The sequence below is a fragment of the Aspergillus sydowii genome (genome assembly GCF_001890705.1).
Source record: "Aspergillus sydowii CBS 593.65 unplaced genomic scaffold ASPSYscaffold_26, whole genome shotgun sequence".
Taxonomy (NCBI): domain Eukaryota; kingdom Fungi; phylum Ascomycota; class Eurotiomycetes; order Eurotiales; family Aspergillaceae; genus Aspergillus; species Aspergillus sydowii.
Window position 1 is genome coordinate 65,108 of NW_024467884.1, and position 20,376 is coordinate 85,483.

The window sequence follows — 20,376 nt, forward strand, 5'->3', positions numbered from 1 at the left end:
ACCTGCGTGCAGTCGGCCTTATCCCTTATCTCCATCCTTCCCGAAACTCCAACCACGGAATGGCTCCTCAAAATGAGCCCCTGGTGGTGCATGGTGCATTTCCTCATGCAGGCCCTCACCGTGCTCCTCATGCAAATCTCCATCGGCCCCGTCCCCTTTCTAGGCGACCATGGCGAGCAAGCCGGACAAGGCGATATAGGTCCTAACATCACAGAAAACAAAAACCAAATGCCCGAAATCATTCTGACAGCAGTCAAGAAGGCACTCAACTGGCTGTACAATATAGCAAAGAATGACCCCTCTGCACACCGCGCANTCCGGATTTGCGAGAGCTTCTTCCACCGCATCGGGCGCGTGAAAGGGCTGGATCTCACGGGAGTCCCTGATTCCGCGGGATTAGTGGGAAAGGCGCCATCAGCGTTCAGCTCGGGCGATTACCATCCCTGGATTGACTTGCCGATGCCTGGAGGGTCACCTAATCGACAGCCGAGCGGTGAGCGGCGGCCTGCGAATCAGAGAAGTGTAAGCCACACGGCAAGTACGCCTGATTCCATTAATTGGGGACCTGATTGTACGGTTTGTGAGGCCGAATATGAGCACCAGCAGGTGCCGTTGTCGTTAGATCCAGCATTATTTTCGGTTGATATGTGATGAACTGAGTAGAGTGTGATTGTGTCTGTCTCCGGGGCATTTCGACACAGTAGAGGATGGTATGCCTTTGTGATAGTGTTCGAACGAGAATAGTTTCGCTGCGTGCCTTGTACTTCAGAATGATGATGGTAAAGACGGGAATGTGCGGGTCTTCCTCACTAGGATGACGCCACCAGATGACTTGATTACATATGCATTGTAACATTCACCATAGCTATATTAGCAGGATGTACATGCGTAATCTAAATATACTATTCAATTTTCTAGTGGATGGCTGCGCACGTAAAGTTTCAAATTCAAAGTAAGTGACTTCTAAAGCGAGTCCGGGGTTTTTATAGATTGAAAGATCCATTGATTGTTACAGGGCCTTACCAAGCACGAACTGTGCGTTCTATGGTCGAACTGTCATACCTGCAAGCTCCCGACATTATCAATGACGTCCCGCCGTTAATACATTAATTAAGAAAGCAATATGTCTTCTTCCTCCACTTGGCAGGGCTCCAAGATTGCTGTGTCCGAGCGCGACATGGCTAGAGTGGTCCGAACCGAGGATTTAGGATTAGATGTTAATCAACAGCCACATGAGAAGTCTGGAGAATGTCCAACTACTCCTCCAGATGACAGACTTGGCGGAAGTAGCAGGTCTAAGGAAGAGATAAATAATGCTCTTCACGATTACTGCAGTTCTTTTGACCAGATACGGCTGCTCAGGAGACGTCTAACGATGGTGAATGGGGGTGATAGCAACTTGCATTTACATCTGAAGAATTTAAGAACGAAGACCAGGCAGGGAGAATGAAAGCCAAAGCCGGATTATCGAGTTGTTCTGTAAATAATGCTAATTCTCTCTTACAAGTAGCATATGCCTGGTCAGAATATCTTTTCCGGGAAGAAGTAGCCACTTATGGGGACCGCAATGGACTCTCAGAGAGTCCACCTGGGGTTGGTATCCATATATTATCTGCTGAACTTTAAAGCCAAGCTCTCTACCGTTTAATTCGGCCGCTACCCATTCGTAAGTTGAGTCATAGTTTGCAAATGCAGACTTTAATGGAATAAATACATGTAAGTATATTAGAGGTTCCTCTACAGAAGAGTTGTCTCAGCTACTGCTAATCATTTCGCGTAGGACGTTCTGGTCATGCTTGACTTCCTCTAGCTCGGATTTGGTTGATTCAATAAGCGTGGTTTGGTGGTTGATAATGTCTTTGAGCTCATGGATGAGCTTCCACACCTCTCTGGTGGTGATCCGGCCGGTACTCTCTGCAGCTGCGTGGGTTTCGCCATTCCGCGTTCTTCTTCCGATGATTTGGGCTGTGTTGATCGCTGTTCGAGCCTCGAGGTCTTCGTCTTCTGTTTGGGTGTCTTCGGAGATAGCTGCTACTTGCCCGGTCGGCGCGTGGCTTTGGCTCCTTGTCTTCCGCTGGGGACGCGTCTTACTTCTCTCAGCTTCATCTTCTTGCTCTTGAGCGTAATTGCTTGGTGGTTTGATGATGCGGCTCGGTCTTGGTTTTTGTGTGTTTTTTGGTGTTCCTCGCGGTCGGGTTCAGGGGTTCGTGTTTCGGCCCGTCCCGCGCGCGCGTCGCGTGTCGGGTCGTTCCGCTTGATGAATACCAACAACACGATACAGTCCTCAAGCCCGTTGAAAATACAGCCAAAAATTAAACCGGTACAGTGATTTCCCACACAGGTACAGTGTGTGTGTGTGTGTGTGTGTGTGAGTGATTCATACGCTGGCCCCTCGCCTTGGGCGATATGCAGGTCCCCACTATCTAATCTCCATGCTTCTCTATGTACAGTAAACCACTACTTTCCGACGAATTTGGAGCCTCGTCACGGCCTATGGTGGCCTTCCTGCCTGGTGTTCTGTTCAGCGGCCCTTGTGGCGCGCGGCTCTGAAACCTCTTTGATGCCTCTGCGAAGTCCAGTATTGCACCCAAGATGCTACTGTCTTGCATATCATCCTTCTTACCTTCCTTACCTTGGGTCCATCCTCCAAGCATGTCCTGAATATTGTTAAATGCCGGCCCGATTTCCTTTCGTAGTTTGTGTCGAAGGTCCTTCAGTTTTGGGCAGTCTATTAGAACATGAACCACGGTCTCTGGTGCACCACATTCGCACTTGTTGTCCTCTCAACTTTGTATATTTGCCTATACCCTACCGCTCTAAACCCCACCGCGAAAGCCCGCCAAGAAGAACCTCGCATTATTATACCACCATGCACTTATTTTATCGCTAGGCTGCGTACTATGGAGTAGACGAATTTAGGACCCAACAGTCGAGGACAAACGGTGCGGCCGAACATGGGAGATACAAGCATCAACTCCACGGCCGTTCAGGCTCAGTCGATAGCAGGTCCCAGAGTTGACTTCGGCGTCCACGCACCTTTAGCGAGGGCAGTGTCGGCAACACCATGTCGATCAGGCCCGGAGGACCATAGTCCGCCGGTGTTTTGTGCACGGCTGGCTGGGGTCGTTCCCGCTGAATCTGTCAACATCAAGTTCTTTCTACGCCGCCGGGGACTTACCATTTCACGGTCTGTTGGGGCCGGGATTTGAGGATGAGATCGATACGTGTAGATNCGGCCGTTCGGCATCTCCAACGTGGTCCAGCTGCGAATCGCGTACAGCCGCCAGAAATCATTGTGGCGACGGAGCAGGTTATTGCGCCGCTTGCGGATCTGTTCCTGCTTCACGCGGTTCTGGGAAGACACCATTGGCACATACCGCAGAATCCTCGCGGCTTAAGGACGAGTGCACAGCGCGCTAGATTATATACATCTACAGACATTGCAGCCCGACAGTAAGGATCGCCTGGTGACTAGAAATCCCGCACATTTGAACGTAGGCAAGTTAATTGAGGGCATCACCGTGCAATCCGGGCAGAAAGAAGCCAAGTGAGCTATCCCTTGTATGTCGATATTGGCACTCAGAAAGCTGCGACGTACCCGGGCTATGTTCATGTAGATACTGGGCAAACTTGAGCCCCATATATGGGCCGGCTTCAGCTCGTTAATGGCGGTCAAGTCACTGCCCTCGAAGCTGCTTGTTGTAGAGCCGCTGTGGCAAGTCTGAGTGTTCATTCCTCCTCTTACCGGAATAACAATCCCTTCACCAGACACTCTGCGGCACATCATCAGAGCCTCGTCTGGTATTCTAGCGCAAGCTAGATGGCATCTCAGACTCAGCACCTGGTCCCCTTTGCCGGACAAACCCGGTATATGCAGATGCTGTTGGAGGTGGATTACATGCCTTGGATGTACAACGTCATTGCTAGCATCGCCCATTGGACCTTGCTCGCAGGGTATCTGATGGTCCCGGGCACCTTCACGGCGCTGCAGAGGTCTGGCCAAGTCCAGGATGCACTGGCAAAGGACGACGTGGGACAGGCCGTTTTGAGCACAATCCGTTTTACCCCCCGCTTCTGGCGATTGCCTGTATCCTGTTTGTGGCGTCCACTGCAGCACTCGGATGGCTTTACTGGAAATGGCGGAGCAACTACATCTGGCTTGTGAATCGACTGTTCTCGTAAGCCGTCCTTTCCTTCTTCGACATGGGAGTAGCGGAGACTGACCGAGGTCCAGGTCAATCATCATCAACGCGGCCGCTGGACTTGCTACTACGCTAATCAATATCTATACCGCACGAGACGGGGATTGGTCTATCATGGCGCTGATCACTACCATCATAACCGGAATTCCGCTGGTGGCTGCCTCCTGGCTGACCATAGTGTTCAGGTTCATCAAACTCAAAGAGGTCCAAGAAGCCCATCGGCGTGAAGTGTATCTCGGTGATCCAGGACGGAGTGCCTGAGCCAACGGGCTCGGTGGATCTCCTAGCCACCGTACGTACCCAATTTATCCAGAACATAATTGCACTATTCAGTCCGGCGCATACCTAGTGACATTGGATACTTAGATTTTCTACCTTTCTAAGGTACAGGCAGTAGGTTAGATATATAAATATATTATTAGTGCTGTGACAGAGAAGGTAATTCAATATCGAGCTCCCCTTGGTAGACCAACGCAAATATACCAGACCCAATCAAGTTGCAGATTCACCTCTAGCCATAGCGGACCGTTAGCCAACGGTGATTCCAAGGATAGAAGTTCCACAGATACCCAGAGGCTTGTTTCTCGGTTGCATAGTAGGAAACTCACATATGCGCATTTGCTTTCTAAAGCTTTGGTCCTTATGATTGTTGTGGCCGAGCCACACAGAACGAGGGCTGCAATCTACAGCATCGGTTATTATGTGTTATTGCCAAGTCGTGGATAGACAGCAAAATCTCAGTGATAAATGGGGGCTCTCTCAGTGATAAATGGGGGCTCTCAAGGCCCTGCCAATCGTGGCCTGTGCGGCGCACCACGGGCGCTGTCATCAGTGGATGATGGTACTGTATCCGGATGTCCACCACGGTGGTTGAAAGGCCCGTACTGGTCTCCACAAACATGGTAGTGAGCCGCTGAACAAGGTCTAAAACCGACTCGTTACATTTCGATTTATGCCGACCATACCCCTGCCAAAGCACCTGACGTGCAGAGATAACTCAATCTATAGTATCAAAACCGTCAATCTACTTGTGGCCTCGAAAGTGGGATTCTGGCCATGCGCACCAAGATCTATGACAGGAATTTGCACCCGCGTCGCGAAAGAGTCTGCTCAAGTACTCAACCCTTCTGGAAATTCCCAGATACAGGCCACAATCATGTTCGACTGACCAATCCTCAGATTACATGCTTCATAAACTGCGCAGATACTGGAGCCCCTGACATTCACTGCAGTCCCAGAATTCTGCCTGAGTTGAAACCTTCTGCGGTGGGCTTCGTGGGGGCTCGACTCAGACAAAGTACTCTAAAATCTTCATGGGGAAAACGAAACCAACCCTTCACTTCCAAGGGCACTCGCCCATTTAAGTATTGGCACCAGTATCCCCACAACAACCTGGGAAACACTCCACATATTTGGTGGCAAGTTGCCCCAGATCAAGGCGACCCAAAGGCATAGTCGTCACCGAGCGCCACCACATATGGATACCTGTCAGGCCCCGAGGTGGTGTTGGTTATGTAGCCATACGTATAATCGTTTCCGAAGCGGCAGGCCGCAGACAGCGTCCTGGTGGCGTTGATAAGGTCTACACACATCGTTTGGATGGAATGGTCCAACTGTGGCTTCTTGTCAGTCGCAGTGTCTGATCCACCTCCGAGGTTGAACCGTACCTGATTGCACATGAAAATGGAAGAGTGTCCCAGATGAGAGGGGCGAGCGCAGGTCCCTGGTGGCGCCACGCACACCGTGTCGTGGGCTGCAACATCGTCGAGATGGTCAATGTTGCTTGTTGTCTCGTCCAGGCCGGCGATTCCGTATTCAGGGAAGCACTAGGGCCGGATTAGTGTATCCTGTTTTTTCATCAGCTCTCCGTTTACTAGTCCAGATGGTGGCTTACTGCTGCCCGCGCATGACGGTCTCCTTTGTGACGGTGACTTGCGATAGAGAATGAAGGCATGTTCAACACCTATTCCACTTTCTGTCTGTGATTTAAGTCTCCATAGATTTCGGGACACCTTACTTGATGGCCCATGTTACTGTCAAATTTGAGAGTCATTGTATCTCTTCCAAGCACCTAGTTCACTCTGTTAGTAAGAGTACATCGACTGACTGAGAAAAGTGCTGAGGTAACGGGCTCTTTCTGGGAGACGATCATATCACACTCTCTCAATGAGACACTTACTGAGCTCAATCCGACCGAAATGATGCAGCTGAGGATGCTGTGTATCTTCATGGTGTCTGTCTTTGCGTTGTTCGCTGAGATGCCAACGGGGGAATGCAAAGTTAGTATTTAAGGCACCAGGCGTTGTCCTGGTCAGACCAAAGCTGTTCTTACACTACCGGATGGTTATCGAGGGGTGCAGATAGCACCGTCTCAGAGAGGCCATATAGTATACCCGGGGAGGCTTGGTTTTGCTCACTATCTTTGTACAAGTATGCAAGATGCGTTGCCCACCACTTACAAGAGCAATCATACTGTGCTTGGTACTTAATTGTTTCCGCTGTTGGGGGTTCATTATCTCCGAAAACCCCGGAAGAAACAGACCCGCGCCATGTTCACATGCCTACGCCATTCCCGTATCAGTTCAAACCTGAACGATAGGTGGTGATGCTCGCCCACAGCCAGCATAACCCAGACGACAACCATTGCCTGCACAGTACAAGCACATATCGAGTGGGTCGGTCCCAGTAGAACGGTAACCAATCTGCTTGGCCACCTATTCTGGTCTCGTGTTGCCCCCAAGCGGGGTTGGTTCGTGGGTGTGCAAGTGGGAAATATAGGAGGCGGAAAGGGACTTCGTTTCCCTTCCTCCAACAGCTCAGGGACAGAACTAACGGCATGAGCCGAACCTTTGATCGAAGAGAGAGGATGCAGCATCGTGCCGTAAAATTAACACTAAGACAGATACAGACTTCTTCTATCCTGATATTTATTGCCATTCCAAGTGACCCAATTCCTCTTGACTGGTGGGCAGTTCATTCCACATCCGTTCTCGATATCCCCAGAACCATGCCGGCCAACGCGGTTGGTTCCCGGTTGGTTGGCTTCTATCACCAACAGCGCCATCGGACGTCCATCATGCCAATCGCCCCGCAACTGGTAGACGCTGTTTCAGTCCCTACGCTCGGCCCCCCGACGATCGACTCGAAGCTTCGGCTTTTCTCCGGCCGTATTCCAAGTCACGGCTTGGCCGTTCGAAAACAAGAAAGTGCACCGTTGGTTACGTGTGGGCCAAAGAGAATCCAGCAAGGGTCGTCTGGTCGGATCAGTCCCAGATCCTCCGACTTCTTCTAGGACGGATTAGGTCTGAGTCAGCGCCTCCAGGTGACACAATCAGCAACAGCGGTAATCGTGGAGGGTCGTTTAGCTTAGCTAGATGTGATTAGAACAAAATGGCAGAAAGAAGAGACAGGTCTATCATACAAAATAGAAGTGTATCGGATGAACCTGAATCTTACATTATCTATTTGTCCTTTAAGATCAACTTCTCCTTCATATCCTTCACGATATCTTCACTTTCGCCACTCGCAAAAGGTGCCCCTAGTATTCCTCTAAGATCCAACTTCATATCTGTAGGCCGAAGTCCCCGATCTAATCCTTCCTTTATTACTCTCCCGCACACGCCAGCAAAGGATATTTTCCAATCTTCGATGAAGGCTTCAGCCTGAGCATGTGTCCTGAAGTGCTTATGGCAGGCACCTGAATATTCTTCAACCTCAGGTTTCATTTTCCCGCTACCAAATTCATAAGCAGTCTTCTTGATAGTTTCCTTGTGGGCTGCCATACTACTCGTAAGGATAGATACCGGGTCTTCTTCCATTCGCAACAGCGTAGAACGCTCTGTTGCCCGGCAATGGGGTAGTTTCGCCTGCACCTTTTTTGATAACAAGTGTAGGACTTTCGACTCCTTTACTCTTCATGAAGGTTAGTGCTTCATCTAGCCCGTAGAAGCTTCCATGAATCGATTTACATCCAGTCACACGTGGATGTGCGTCGCCCCTAGCAGAAATGATCAGTTAATTGCTTATGGAATAACTGAGGAGATCTACCATGATGAGAATATCGTAGGTTTGTCGATTCGGCCTGCGACAACGGCATAATATTCTTTGTTCTGGCTTTTGCTTCCCTTGCGCGGTGACATTTTGAGAAGTGAGACACAGATGCCTCACTCGTTGCATAGGCTTGCTCCAAAGCTGAAACAGTGTCTTCGTGGGGCAATGCGGGGCAGATGGAAAGTCTGGTGTCTGGTCACCCCGTGGTGAACCACGGCGCTAACCTGGGCCAATTAGAGGCCAGGGAAGAGGCCTACAGCAGCGTATTTGAAGCTCACGCCTCACCGAAGGATCACTTGTAGACTCCATTTGGGGATGGCAGACCTGCTTCTTATGAGATTAAATCTGGATCCAGACCGTAACACATGATTCTACCAGTCACAATTCTTTGCCATAGTATCAAGACACCTTGCGAATTATACAGTGATAACTCTCACAATTCCTCTTCGAGTTGTTTATCATAAACGAAGCGTCGATTTACGCATCCAAGTAAGAGTCGCATTCATCCAAATTGGACCAGCAATCTTTCTGGGGTTCCTGACCGCCACGCAGTCATGAAATGTGCCCGACAGACTAGTCTGCTGGCCGATCCAGCTGCGATTAAAGGCACTCAACTGGCTGCATAATATAGCAAAGAATGACCCCTCTGCACACCGCGCATTCCGGATTTGCGAGAGCTTCTTCCACCGCATCGGGCGCGTGAAAGGGCTGGATCTCACGGGAGTCCCTGTTTCCGCGGGATTAGCGGGAAAGGCGCCATCAGCGTTAGCTCGGGCGATTACCATCCCTGGATTGACTTGCCGATGCCTGGAGGGTCACCTAATGCGAATCAGAGGAGTGTAAGCCACACGACAAGTACGCCTGACGTCATTAACTGGGGGCCTGATTGTACGATTTGTGAGGCCGAGTATGAGCACCAGCAGGAGCCGTTGTCGTTAGATCCGGCGTTGTTCTCTGTTGATACTGACGAATTGAGTTGAATGTGCTGTGTCCGTTTCACCAGTAGATTCACGCCACTTGACGCCACCAATGGCTCGCAAGAATTCGGCGATCATCCTGGCGGATAATTCTCCATTCGGGCAGTACCGGTATACAGAGCTTTGAAAGGATTCCGTCAAGGAGGGTAGCAACAATTTGTGCGTCTTGGGCGCAAGAGAAGATGGCCAACAGACTCAAGTTGAGACCGGCCGTGAGACGGAGCCCGAGGTGTCGTCACAGGACCACATGAGTGGTACTGCATGTCGGAGCATACTGCCCTCCGGTACCGCCTGCCCCTAGGGGTTCGATCCCGCTTAGTCATTACTTAGTAAGCTAGTATCTTAGATAGGCGGCCTACCGGCCACCCAATAGGAGAACCATCCATCGTTTCCCACAGTGTATACATGTCACCTGAGTTTTTTCCCTTTTGTTCGGATCGGACGCCGTAAAGGAGCTCCTTTCCCCAGCGACGACCCTAACCAGCGACCTGGCGCTCAAATATAAATCGGCATCTTACCAGCTCAATGCATGTAAAGATCGTCTATATCTCGTTCTGTGAGGTGATTGTGGATTTGAATAAACCAGCTGGCCCAGTGGCCTACTCGAATATTTGTTCTCCTCACTGAAGTGGGTCCACCTGCGGCTCGACTGGGGTAACCCCAGGAATATCCAATAATAACTTGGAAGATCGGTAGGCTTTTGCTATCGAGCTTACGTCCAGCGGAGTGTCGATACCCATAAGCCCCCAGTGAGGTAAGCTCCTCTCAACAGGGGGACGCCTTGGCAAGCTGGCAACAAACTAACTATATAAAGCTGGTTGAACCCGCTTCGACTACTACTCGTTTAAGGAACATCCGCCTCTCTCAACTTCGACCATGGCGCCATGCAACAGCCGGTAGGGAAGGTTTAATCTCCTGCTGAGACGTCACTAACAATATTACAGAGCATTCCTATCCAAGCTCCTGAAATTCACCGTGGGCGCTGACTGTGAAACAGTTGTCATACACAGTGACATACTTAAGTCACACTCAACGCCCTGGTTTAATGCCGATTCCGGTAGTTTTGCCGGTGGTGATTCAATTGTGATTAATGATGCGGATCAGCATATATTTAGTCTTGTCTGTCAGTACTTATACACTGGAGACTACTATATTAAACTACCCAGCGACACGCCACCCCCCGACCTGACTTCTGGTGGACAAGAAAAGTCGGAGCAAAACCATGTAATCATTCTAGAGGGCAATCTCTTTAGAGACACCGAGTCGGTTGATAAATTTGCGGACTATCTTGTGAGGCGGATTCACCAACGGCCTTCTCAGGGGTTGCAAGGTAGCTACAATCGTATGGAGGACTATACCGAAACGCTCCTCACCCATGCTCGTCTTCATGTTTTTGCAGCAAAATATAAACTGCAGGAGCTGCGCGACATCTGCCTTTTCAAATTGTTACACCTGCTGCATGTCTTCCCGATTTGTGAAGACCGAATTGGAGATATTGTTCGTCAATTGGAATACATAGATCTATCAGAGATATAAAAGCGTGATCTAAAGTCTTTGTCTTAGCTGTCATCACTATACCCTGATACTGACAACACCTTCATTGGATATACCGACCCGGTGGAAAAGGCTTCACTGTAACCCAGACAAGGCTGTATTCCGCATAAAACACTGCCCCCGCAACCCCTGGAATCCGAATGCAGCAATATGCATGTTTCGGAAAATCTGTCCAGAGGCTGCAAGCACCATCAACCATCGCTTGCTCGCAGCCACCAAGTATGATTTGCCAGTATTCGGACCCCATGATATGGCCGCCACCTTTGTTGCGGTCTCTGCCAAAACTGAAGATAATTGGGAAGGCTGTTGATCCATGGCTAGCTATTAATATCCGACAGTACCGTCCCTTATGCCTCTATGCTTGTAGGGTCAGTCCCTAGGTGATTTTCCGGCTCGGCCCCATTGCGTTGCGATCTGGTGAACCCTCCCTCCTCTGTACTGCATGTTCTACGCAGCAACAGCCTTGCGCTGAGAAAACCATGCGAAGGCAGTGCAAGTTTGCCCGCGTCAACATTTCACCAAATATAGACCATACAGCCGAAATGCAGAGTCTCCAAAATAAACCATGGCACAGCCTGCCCACTAAGTCCCCAAATAAAGAACGAAGCAATCCCCGGCTCTTCGGTGTCCTTTTCCAGGTTACACATGGCTAGAGCCTTGTCGTGGCCCGGGCTGACATTCGGGGACTATTTAGGATGAAAGAGACGAAAGGCTCAAAGGAACCCCTGCTCTCTTGGCCACTTCCGCGCATGCTCTGGGCCAACCATTAGAGACTGTTAAAAGTGAAGACCCTGTTTTGATACTAGCTGGATTTGGTATGCTTTGCATATCCGAGCTTGATTCCTGTTTATCATATGACCACTGTAGCCTGTCTGTCTTTGATATCCAACGCCAGGCTTATATTCGAACAAGAATACTGTACCACGTATACTAAGCAGTAATGACAACTACTCCGGCAAAGCATTAAGATCAACAACCCATTCCTCGAAAACACTCGGCCAGTCCTGGGGGTGGTTGACCAGCTCGTCTATGTGAAGACCTCCAAGTCCATTCCCATTCCCATTTCCATCTCCGCGTTGACCTTCAGAGTCTCCCCCACTACTCATATTCTTATGCGAAGTACAAGTAGGGGCATTCCGCTCCAGCGCCCGCCAATAGTCCGTCTTCTGGATAGACCCGTTTAGTACCGGGCAGCGGCTGGAACTCATCCCTGCGTTCTTGTTCTGTATCTCCGGTGTACTCGTAGAAGTGACGGCCGGCGCGTACGTACGCAGAAGTATCCCCAGAACAGACTTGAACATATAAAAAGAATCCGGATACGCAGAGGCCGACCCTGACGACACAGAGAGGGCACTCATGCGGTGCGTGAGACTTTCAAGGTATATCAACATCTTAGCGCGTGTCTGCTCTTGAAATTCTTTCCAAGTGGTTCTCTGGATAGCATACTGAATATAAAAGGGCGAGATTTGGGAGAAACACAGGTCCGAGGTTAAGGAGATGGTCATGACTAGCTGGGACCACTCGTGGATAGAGAAGTGGATGTATTCGCCTGGTGGGATGGAGAGAAAGAGGTCGAGGAAGGATTGGATTTCGGTGAAGTGGGAGGTTGCGTGGGTGGGGTTGGTTGTTATTGGGGGAGTACGTGAGGCTACTTGGTATGAGGCTGGGCTTTTGAGGATGAAGGGTAACGACGATATCTTGACTTTGGTAAATTGTCGCGCTAGGCGGATTGGTACTGTGCCCGTGGGTTAGAATGATACATCAAGTAGTGGTGGACACATACTCCTGTTGCGAGACTCAGCCGGAAAAGCCCAGTAGAGACCCTCCAGCTCGTCATTGAAGAAGGCCATCTTCTCACAAACTTCTTCCAGAGGTATGCTGAACTCCTCACTGATGGAATAACCTGTAGCCATATTTGCCTTGTTACGGACATCGGCCTTGTAACGAGCAACACGTCCAGCAAGATCTTGGATACGCAGATACTGCATAGCAAGGTCATTACTTCTGTCAAGCTTTGGAGCAGTCTGGAGGTAGGTTCTGGTTCTCGTTCGTGCCTCGCCAGACCGCCGCCCAATAGAAGACATACTAGGAGGGTTAGCACCGGTTCAGCTGCATAATAATTTGATAAAGGGTCCCACAGAGAAGAAAGTGTATGACACCCAAGGGAGACATTTCGCCCCTCGCTCGCTTCTTCGAGATTGATATCGAGGTCCAGATCTGAAATCATAGTCGACACTATCTGGAGGTACTGTGGGATCTGGTTGCGCAGGGGTCTGATGTACAGGGGATACCTATATAGATTAGCCCTGGCAACAGAGCGGGATTCCGTTGAGTCCAGCAAGCTCCTTACCAAGCGATGTACACTAGTAAACCCTGTACATAGTCCAGAGATTTTTCTCCATGAAGGACAACTCGCTCACTCATAACCCGGCGGAATCGCTCGTCTGTTCGTTGTTGAAGGCGTGGCGTGCGTGAAGATGAGACGGTCAGAATCGCCAGTAATAAGAAGGGCTGGTGGACAGCCATTGACGCAGCCGAGGTCGACTCTGGGATATATATGAATGGGAAGTACGCATTGCGCTTTTTGAAAAGGGAAAGCAGTTCGTCCGCTTCTCGCATATTGATGTTCGTATCCCCACTGGCTGGAAGCTGACCGAGAGATTCTGGAGTTGGTATCGGAGTAGGACCAGGCGGACTATCTTGGTGTGACTGCTCCTGGAATACACGGCGATGGAAATTCATCAACTGGTCTACTCCTCCAGATGGCGGCGGTCGGTCTCTAAAAAGACCAGTAATGACATCTTCGTCATTCTGCGGACTCCCATGATCCAACGACTGCGGCGGGGAGATCGCTGGTCTTCTGGTATTTCAGTAGAGCCTTAATAGTAGGGAATAATGAGCGACGTACTGCGTGGAGACAGTCGAATAACTACATGTATAGCCGAATTTTGCACATCTGATCTGTTAACGTGTTTGCCTAGATATCATGATGTTTAGGCCATACCGTCGACAAGTTGCCCTGTTCGAGTTCTTTCCAGCGGGCAAACATCGTACCTTGCGAGACCGGCAGTTACTGCAGGCTTTCGGGTTCCGAGGGCGAGGACAGATGAACTTGGGGTCGACATCCATTGCGTTGATTGTTGCAGAGAGTAGACGAAGCTGACGTGAAGCTTCGAAGCTTCAATGTGGGGCTGATTCTAACGGCAATCGTAGTCTCATCAAATCAACAATTCTCTCTCTAGACAGCTGGTACAATATTAGCTGGTGTATACCTGATAATAAAATAAGTCATTTCGAGAACCTTCGAGAGCGTTGTGTAAGATTCCATGCAGTGTCTGTGAGTCAGGTATGCACGTTCCTCGAGGCATCAAGTGGTGGCCTGAACCCGAAATATATAAACAAATCTTCAGTACTAAAATCATACAGCCAATTTATCAACCGGTTTCACTTAAGCTACTAAATTTTGTTTCTTGAATCTGTTATTTCAAACACTTCATCTACAATGGCAAACTCCAACACCGTCCCGAAGACCACCCCCAGCAAGCCAGAGCCATTCACCCTCCACGTCCCAGACACAGACCTCGCCGAGTTCCACCAACTGCTAAAACTCTCCAAAATCGGCCCATCAACATGGTGGAACCGACAAACTGACGGTCGCTTCGGAATCTCACGCGAGTGGATCTCGCACGCAAAAGAAGCCTGGCTGAAGACATTCGACTGGCGCGCACACGAAGCTCAGATAAACAGCTTTCCCAATTTAAAATCACCATCCATGACCACGAGGCTGGAAATGTCCGTATTCACTTCGCCGCACTGTTCTCCAAACGAGATGACGCTGTCCCTGTTCTCTTCCTGCATGGGTACCCGGGTTCCTTCATGGAGTTTCTTCCCATGATGCGCCTGCTGGCTGAGAAGTATACGCCGGAGACGTTGCCGTACCATGTTATTGTACCTTCGTTACCGGATTATGATTTATCGGGTGGAGCCAGCGAGAATGTTGAGATGACGCTCGATCGAGCAGCACGGATCATGAACCAGCTAATGGTTGACCTTGGGTTCGATGGGTATATCGCGCAGGGAGGAGACTTGGGTAGTATGCTTGCACGGATGATGAGCGTTGAGTACAAGGAATGCAAAGCGTTGCACAGTATGTATCCCAAACACCCAAAATCAGGGAAACCAGCTAATGATGTACAGTAAACATGCTCGTGCTCAACACCGACGAAACATCCCCGGCATCAGAAACACACGATATAACGCCCAAAGAGGCAGAGCACCTCGAACGGACAGAACGCTGGCGTGAGACGGGCTTCGCGTACGCTCTTGAACACGGGACTCGTCCTTCGACAATTGGTCTCGTCGTGTCATCTAACCCGCTCGCTCTACTTGCCTGGTACGCATCATTCCCTCTCATATATTATCCATACTGTTTCACCTAACTAACAGTGTCAGGATCGGCGAAAAACACCTCGAATGGACAGACCCGCGCCATCCCCTACCCCTCGACACGATTCTAGCAATGACAAGTTTGTACTGGTTCACATCAACGTTCCCGCGCGGGCTATACCACGCGGCGTTGGTGAAGAATATCCTCGCCGGGCGACGGCACCCGATAACGAAGGAGAAGCCGCTCGGGTATTCGCAGTACCCGTATGATATGGCAATGCTGCCGGAGTCTTGGGCCAGAGAGATTTATCCGAACTTGGTGCTGTTTAGGAGGCATACTGAGGGTGGGCATTTTGCTGCGTTGGAGATGCCAGGGGCGTTTCTTGATGACGTTGAGGGGTTTATTGGACGGGTGTGTAACGATTTGAAGTAAAGTTACACGGCCATTAACTAAGAGAAGGAGCGTACTGGATTGAAGAATATTGTATGAATCGATAACAACATCAGACACTCGCAGAAACTGGAGCATCATCCCGATATTCAACATCCCTCTGCGGCCAACTCCCAGCAGGGGCCAGAACATCCACAAGCCCTGGCCCTTTCCCATCCTTTCCTCCCCAAATACTCCTCCCAAACGCAACCACCATATCCAGCCCATTCAGCAGAACCCCCGTAGTCCAAATCTTCCCATCAGCCACATACCGCCTCTCAACCCAGTTCGTGCCAGGCGCTGACTCCCGGAGGGTGGGGATCATGAGACGCGGCGCAGTAGCTGTTTTCCCTTCCAGGAGGCCTGCGGATAGGACGGGCTCAAAACCGCCGCAGACGCAGAGGAAGGCGGCGCATGTGTCGTGGACTTTCCGGAGAAAGGCCTTTTCGGTTTCGCTGGCGCAGTAGGTGATTTTTGTGGCGCCGAGGAGGACGATGTCTAGCTGGGGGCAGGTGGCGAAGGAATCCTGCACTGTATCAATAATGGGGATATTATACGACGTGAAAGGGGTAGTATTGTACCGTCGGAACTACGTTCATGTTAGCCGTCACAGCAGCAGGGGTCTCGCCAGTCTCGGTGACCCAGTGGAAGATGAAGTCTAGAGCTTGGGCTTTGAGCTCATCCGGACACATGTATTCAGGGAAGTCTTCGAGGAAGCTGGCGCTGATACTGGAGAAGAAGCCGACGGGGGCGATGTCGAGTTGTTCAGTGACTCTGGTGGTGTTAGTCTGGGGCAGTATCGGGAGGCAGTAAACGTACGAGTTGAGGAGGACCACGCCAACGTGGATTGGGCGGCCGGGGTTGCGGAGGTCAATTGGTGAAGACATTTCAGAGGTGATCAATGAACTGTCGAGTGACTGGGGTTGCTTTGGAGCGTTGAAGAGAAGATGAAGGTCGTGGTCGCTTTATACTTGTCTGCGAGAAGTGCCTATTGCCATAATGGGATAGTTTATAGACCAATATTAACCCTTTCTGGCAGCTCGTCTAAACTTTCCATGCGCTCTTCCGGTCGGCTCGAGTTGCCATCCGCCTGTAAGGTCAACTATAGAATTTGGTGCCTGGCAGTGTCATACTATGTTTATGTCTTAGCCCAGAACATGTACATGTCCTGATTTCAGGATATCATGGTGGGCAGATAGGGGCATGACCGAGGACTGTCCAATCATGTGAAACAGAAATTAATCGTGCCTGTACCCGGAGGCCGTGGCACTGAATAAAGCTTGAAGGAAAGCTTAACTGGATCGTCAAGTGAACCCCAGAGCTTCCATATGACGATGAATGACTGGGTGGCAGCGTATATAAAGGCTTGTGTTCTTCTCCTATTTTATGTTCCTCTCTCAACCTTCCACGACCAACCCCTCTTTTACCTGCTGTCATTCAAACCGCCCAAACATCGATATCCAAACCGCACATTCGAGACAATCATGTCCAGCACTGAGATCCTCTATCCCTCACCCACTGAGACAAGCTACGCCTCCCCAGTCCTCAGCCCGACCTCGACCGGAGGGCCAGTCCGCCACAAGAGGACCAACAGAACCTCAGTCAACAAAGTCTGCTCAAATCGCTCGCGCGATTCCTCTTCCTCTTTCTCCTCTCCAGCTCGGACGATTGCTTCCATCGTACGTTATGCGAGCCTCGATGCTACAGGTGCCAACCAGCGTAACCCAAATCCGACATTGCTTCCCACTGAGGAACTGGATTTTTATCTGGCCATTGCCGGGGCGCTGGCTGGGAAATAACAATGTAAGTGTCAGCGACTGATTTTAAATTGACCGCTGGCCTAACAGGAGCAGACTACCATGACCTCAAAGCTTTGACATGTCAAGAAAATGGTGTCAAGAAAATGGAATTCCTTCGACGCGGAAGAAACTTGGACAGCGCGTGGATCCTGCACAAGATGAGGCGCAGGACTGGAGAAACAATAGACAGATGCAATAGGCTCGCACAAGCAAGGTGTTATACCAGGTCTATTTATTAGGTTTAGTTTTAGCCATGGACCATGTTCCCTTCATGGTGGCCAGAGAGTAGCATGACTGAGAACTATCCAATCATGTAAAACAGAGCTTAATTGTGCCTTGAGTATAGACCGATACACTCAGAAAGCTTGAAGAAAAGGTTAACTATACAGTGGAAGAGACTCCAAGGTTTCCATATTACCGCGAATAAATGGGTGACATGATAGGCATGCCGGCATATATAAAAATTTGTATTATTCCCCTCCCTTATTACCCTGCCTTCTTCTTTCATCTCTCTCAACCTGCTCCGGCTAAAGTTGGATTCTACCCGCCGTGATGGAAACAGTCCACCGTTCGATATCAACACTGCAAATTGGCGAGCTTCCTCCTGCCGATATGGACATGGCCGCGATTGCCCACCCCTCATACTGCGAGGTCAGCTACGCCTCTCCAGCCCTCAACGCGACCATGGGCGGAGAATCAGTCCGCCACAAGAGAAGCCACAGATCGTCAGTCGACAAAGTCCTCTGCGCAGACGGCTTCGACGAAGAAGACCTACGGGCAGGCGGACCAAATCTGTGCGAGGCCCCATGCTACACCCTGCAAGTACCCAGAGACCATCATCTGTACGGCGCCCTCCATGTCCCAGGCGAGCACCGCGATGCGATCCGGACGATGGCCGAACAGAGCAATATCGCAATTAGCGACCTTTCTTTCGTTAGGCAAGGGCCGTGCAGCGGGCAGCCAGGCCCGGTTCCCACTAGGCTCCTTACAGTGCACAGGCAGAACCTAACCGACAGGGGCTGGGCGGACTTTGCGCGCAAGGTCTGGAGATACCTAGACAGCTGGGGTATGGGCGAAGCGTCGGTGGAATTACTCGACAGGCGCTTTGATACAAGACCGTACATTTTCCCCTGCAAACAAAGTGATGATATCTATCCAATCTGGGGGACTGTCTGCGGCGAGATCCTCGCAAGGGTAGGGTTGACAGACATACTGTCCGTGGGCTGCCATCGGATAGGGAACGAACCGAGTTGTGCACACATNTTGGTGGCAGTTGCTCCGGAAAGTCGTCGCGAGTGGAGTGAAGTGCGCGATGAGATCGTGGGGATCCTGGAGGAGTTCCAACTGCACGCGGTTGGTGTGATCATCCGGAGGGATATATCGCCAGTTGACGAGGACAAACGGTTCACGGGCGACCTATGGGTCGACGAGTGCACGCCTGAAGCGTATTTCGGGGCCAGCATTGGGCCGAGTGGTTCACTGTCTGAGCAAGGTACGCTGGGAGGGGCCTTTGAACTGAAGAACCCTTCAACGGGAGAGTGGGAAGAGTTTGGCCTCACCTGCTACCACTGCACAATATCAAATGACGAGGAACTGGCGCGCTATAGCGAGAAGGATGTCCAGAGTAAGTGCTGGTCAATATAACCAATGTATATGATGCTTGCTGACTGGTAGCCCTATAGTCTTTTCGGACTGGAACCGCCACGGCGTTCGCATAACCGATAAGAATGCCTCTCGACTACTAAATATGGACTCTCCAGCCCAGCGCGACATCCAAGACAGCATTTCCGGTGTGGAAAGTATGGTTTCAAGAATAGAAAACAAGGTTGAGTACCAGGAAGTTAGGCGTGCAATTGCGGAGGGCGAATATGTGGTAGAGCCGAAAATGGCGAGATGGAAAACCCATAATAAACGCGTACGGGCACTCAATGCCGGCAAGGAGTATATGCAGGAGTACATGAGCGATGACAGACACCGGCTGGGCAGAGTCGTTGCAGCATCTGGATTTAGACAAGAGGCATCAAGTACATCATCATCGAACCCAAACTCGTATCCCACCGTGAGAGACTGGGCTCTTGTCAGGGCAAGAAAGGACCGCTCTTTCGGAACCAAGCCAGTAAGTCCCAGCAGTTGCTTTTGAGTTGACCGATTGTCTAACAAATGTAGTCCATCACGCCCTTAATGCTTTGCCATATGGAGAAAATGGAGATTTTCCCACGCGGGATAACTCTCGAGAGCGGAGAGATACTGGGGAAGATAGGGCGGACGACCGGAGAGACAGAGGGCCAATACAACGGCCTTGCAAACGCGGTCATTTCCAGCGTGTACACCGAAGGAAAGAGCGTAAACAAAATTACCTGGGAGCATGCGGTTATTTCAAATGGCAGCAAAAAAGTATTCTCGATGCCAGGGGACTGTGGTGCCCTCATTTACGACTTCGGCGGCTTTGTGGTGGGCATGTGCTGTGGTAGGCTCACTCCTGAGTGCTGCAGCAGGAGCCTCACTACTGATAGGGGCCCTCTCTCAGAGGCCCACGCCAAAGGCGTGCGTCCACAATTATCAACAGCGTTCAGCTCCACGTCGTGTCGGACGAGTAAGAGTTGGACTAGCTCCGGGAAGTTTGACCCTGCGAGCATATGAACAATGGTACTTCCGTTACAATCCGCGGCAATGCTATCGATGCCGCTTCCCAGGAGCAGGCAGATGATATAGGAATACTGTGTGTATTCTTTGGCCCAAGTGGGAGACCGTTCGTTGCTGTGTCGGGCATTAGCTTCTGTATCCCTGGTGAAACCAGGACGATCAACACACAGATAAGACAATCTGTGCACAGCGACGTGAAGGGCCGTCTCATCCAAAAGATTCCTGCTGTTGACAGTGATTCTTTGATCTTGCAGTAGAAATGTCACCACAGAAGTGTGCCCAAGTAGAACAGCATGGTGTAGGGCAGTGTCTCCATTCACATCTGCAGCATTGAT

The 20,376-nt window shown here is 50.5% G+C and overlaps 6 protein-coding genes across 6 annotated transcripts; 4 read left to right on the forward strand and 2 right to left on the reverse strand.

Annotated features, from left to right (window-relative positions):
- Nucleotides 1-10,105: 10,105 nt before the first annotated feature.
- Nucleotides 10,106-10,765, forward strand: ASPSYDRAFT_37680 (uncharacterized protein; the record flags this gene model as incomplete). The annotated part of the gene is made up of 2 exons (XM_040845557.1): nucleotides 10,106-10,125; nucleotides 10,174-10,765. 2 exons carry the CDS (start codon nucleotides 10,106-10,108, stop codon nucleotides 10,763-10,765), a joined length of 612 nt encoding a protein of 203 aa, XP_040695818.1.
- A 965-nt stretch (nucleotides 10,766-11,730) lies between these two features.
- On the reverse strand, nucleotides 11,731-13,402 carry ASPSYDRAFT_63060 (uncharacterized protein; the record flags this gene model as incomplete). The annotated part of the gene is made up of 5 exons (XM_040850211.1): nucleotides 11,731-12,214; nucleotides 12,245-12,518; nucleotides 12,567-12,868; nucleotides 12,922-13,074; nucleotides 13,134-13,402. The coding sequence occupies 5 exons, from the start codon at nucleotides 13,400-13,402 to the stop codon at nucleotides 11,731-11,733; spliced, it is 1,482 nt and encodes a 493-aa protein (XP_040695819.1).
- Nucleotides 13,403-14,285: 883 nt separating this feature from the next.
- Nucleotides 14,286-15,602, forward strand: ASPSYDRAFT_37682 (epoxide hydrolase family protein; the record flags this gene model as incomplete). Its single annotated transcript, XM_040845558.1, has 4 exons — nucleotides 14,286-14,416; nucleotides 14,482-14,930; nucleotides 14,981-15,176; nucleotides 15,230-15,602. 4 exons carry the CDS (start codon nucleotides 14,286-14,288, stop codon nucleotides 15,600-15,602), a joined length of 1,149 nt encoding a protein of 382 aa, XP_040695820.1.
- A 32-nt stretch (nucleotides 15,603-15,634) lies between these two features.
- Nucleotides 15,635-16,706, reverse strand: ASPSYDRAFT_725623 (uncharacterized protein). The gene is made up of 3 exons (XM_040850656.1): nucleotides 16,419-16,706; nucleotides 16,181-16,373; nucleotides 15,635-16,125 (listed from the first exon to the last, which is right to left on the reverse strand). The coding sequence occupies exons 1-3, from the start codon at nucleotides 16,484-16,486 to the stop codon at nucleotides 15,673-15,675; spliced, it is 714 nt and encodes a 237-aa protein (XP_040695821.1). The 5' UTR covers nucleotides 16,487-16,706; the 3' UTR covers nucleotides 15,635-15,672.
- ASPSYDRAFT_725714 (uncharacterized protein) lies at nucleotides 16,585-17,674 on the forward strand. Its single transcript, XM_040850657.1, has one exon. The coding sequence runs from the start codon at nucleotides 16,928-16,930 to the stop codon at nucleotides 17,396-17,398; it is 471 nt and encodes a 156-aa protein (XP_040695822.1). The 5' UTR covers nucleotides 16,585-16,927; the 3' UTR covers nucleotides 17,399-17,674.
- A 276-nt stretch (nucleotides 17,675-17,950) lies between these two features.
- Nucleotides 17,951-20,038, forward strand: ASPSYDRAFT_37685 (uncharacterized protein; the record flags this gene model as incomplete). The annotated part of the gene is made up of 3 exons (XM_040845559.1): nucleotides 17,951-19,022; nucleotides 19,081-19,514; nucleotides 19,565-20,038. The coding sequence occupies 3 exons, from the start codon at nucleotides 17,951-17,953 to the stop codon at nucleotides 20,036-20,038; spliced, it is 1,980 nt and encodes a 659-aa protein (XP_040695823.1).
- Nucleotides 20,039-20,376: the final 338 nt, after the last annotated feature.

Coding starts and splice junctions, on each gene's coding strand:
- ASPSYDRAFT_725623 (XM_040850656.1), bottom strand. CDS start 16,486: ATGTCTTCACCAATTGACCTCCGCAACCCCGGCCGCCCAATCCACGTT. Junction 16,374..16,418: donor GGCGTGGTCCTCCTCAACTC/GTACGTTTACTG, acceptor TAACACCACCAG/AGTCACTGAACAACTCGACA. Junction 16,126..16,180: donor ACATGAACGTAGTTCCGACG/GTACAATACTAC, acceptor GATACAGTGCAG/GATTCCTTCGCCACCTGCCC.
- ASPSYDRAFT_725714 (XM_040850657.1), top strand. CDS start 16,928: ATGACGATGAATGACTGGGTGGCAGCGTATATAAAGGCTTGTGTTCTT.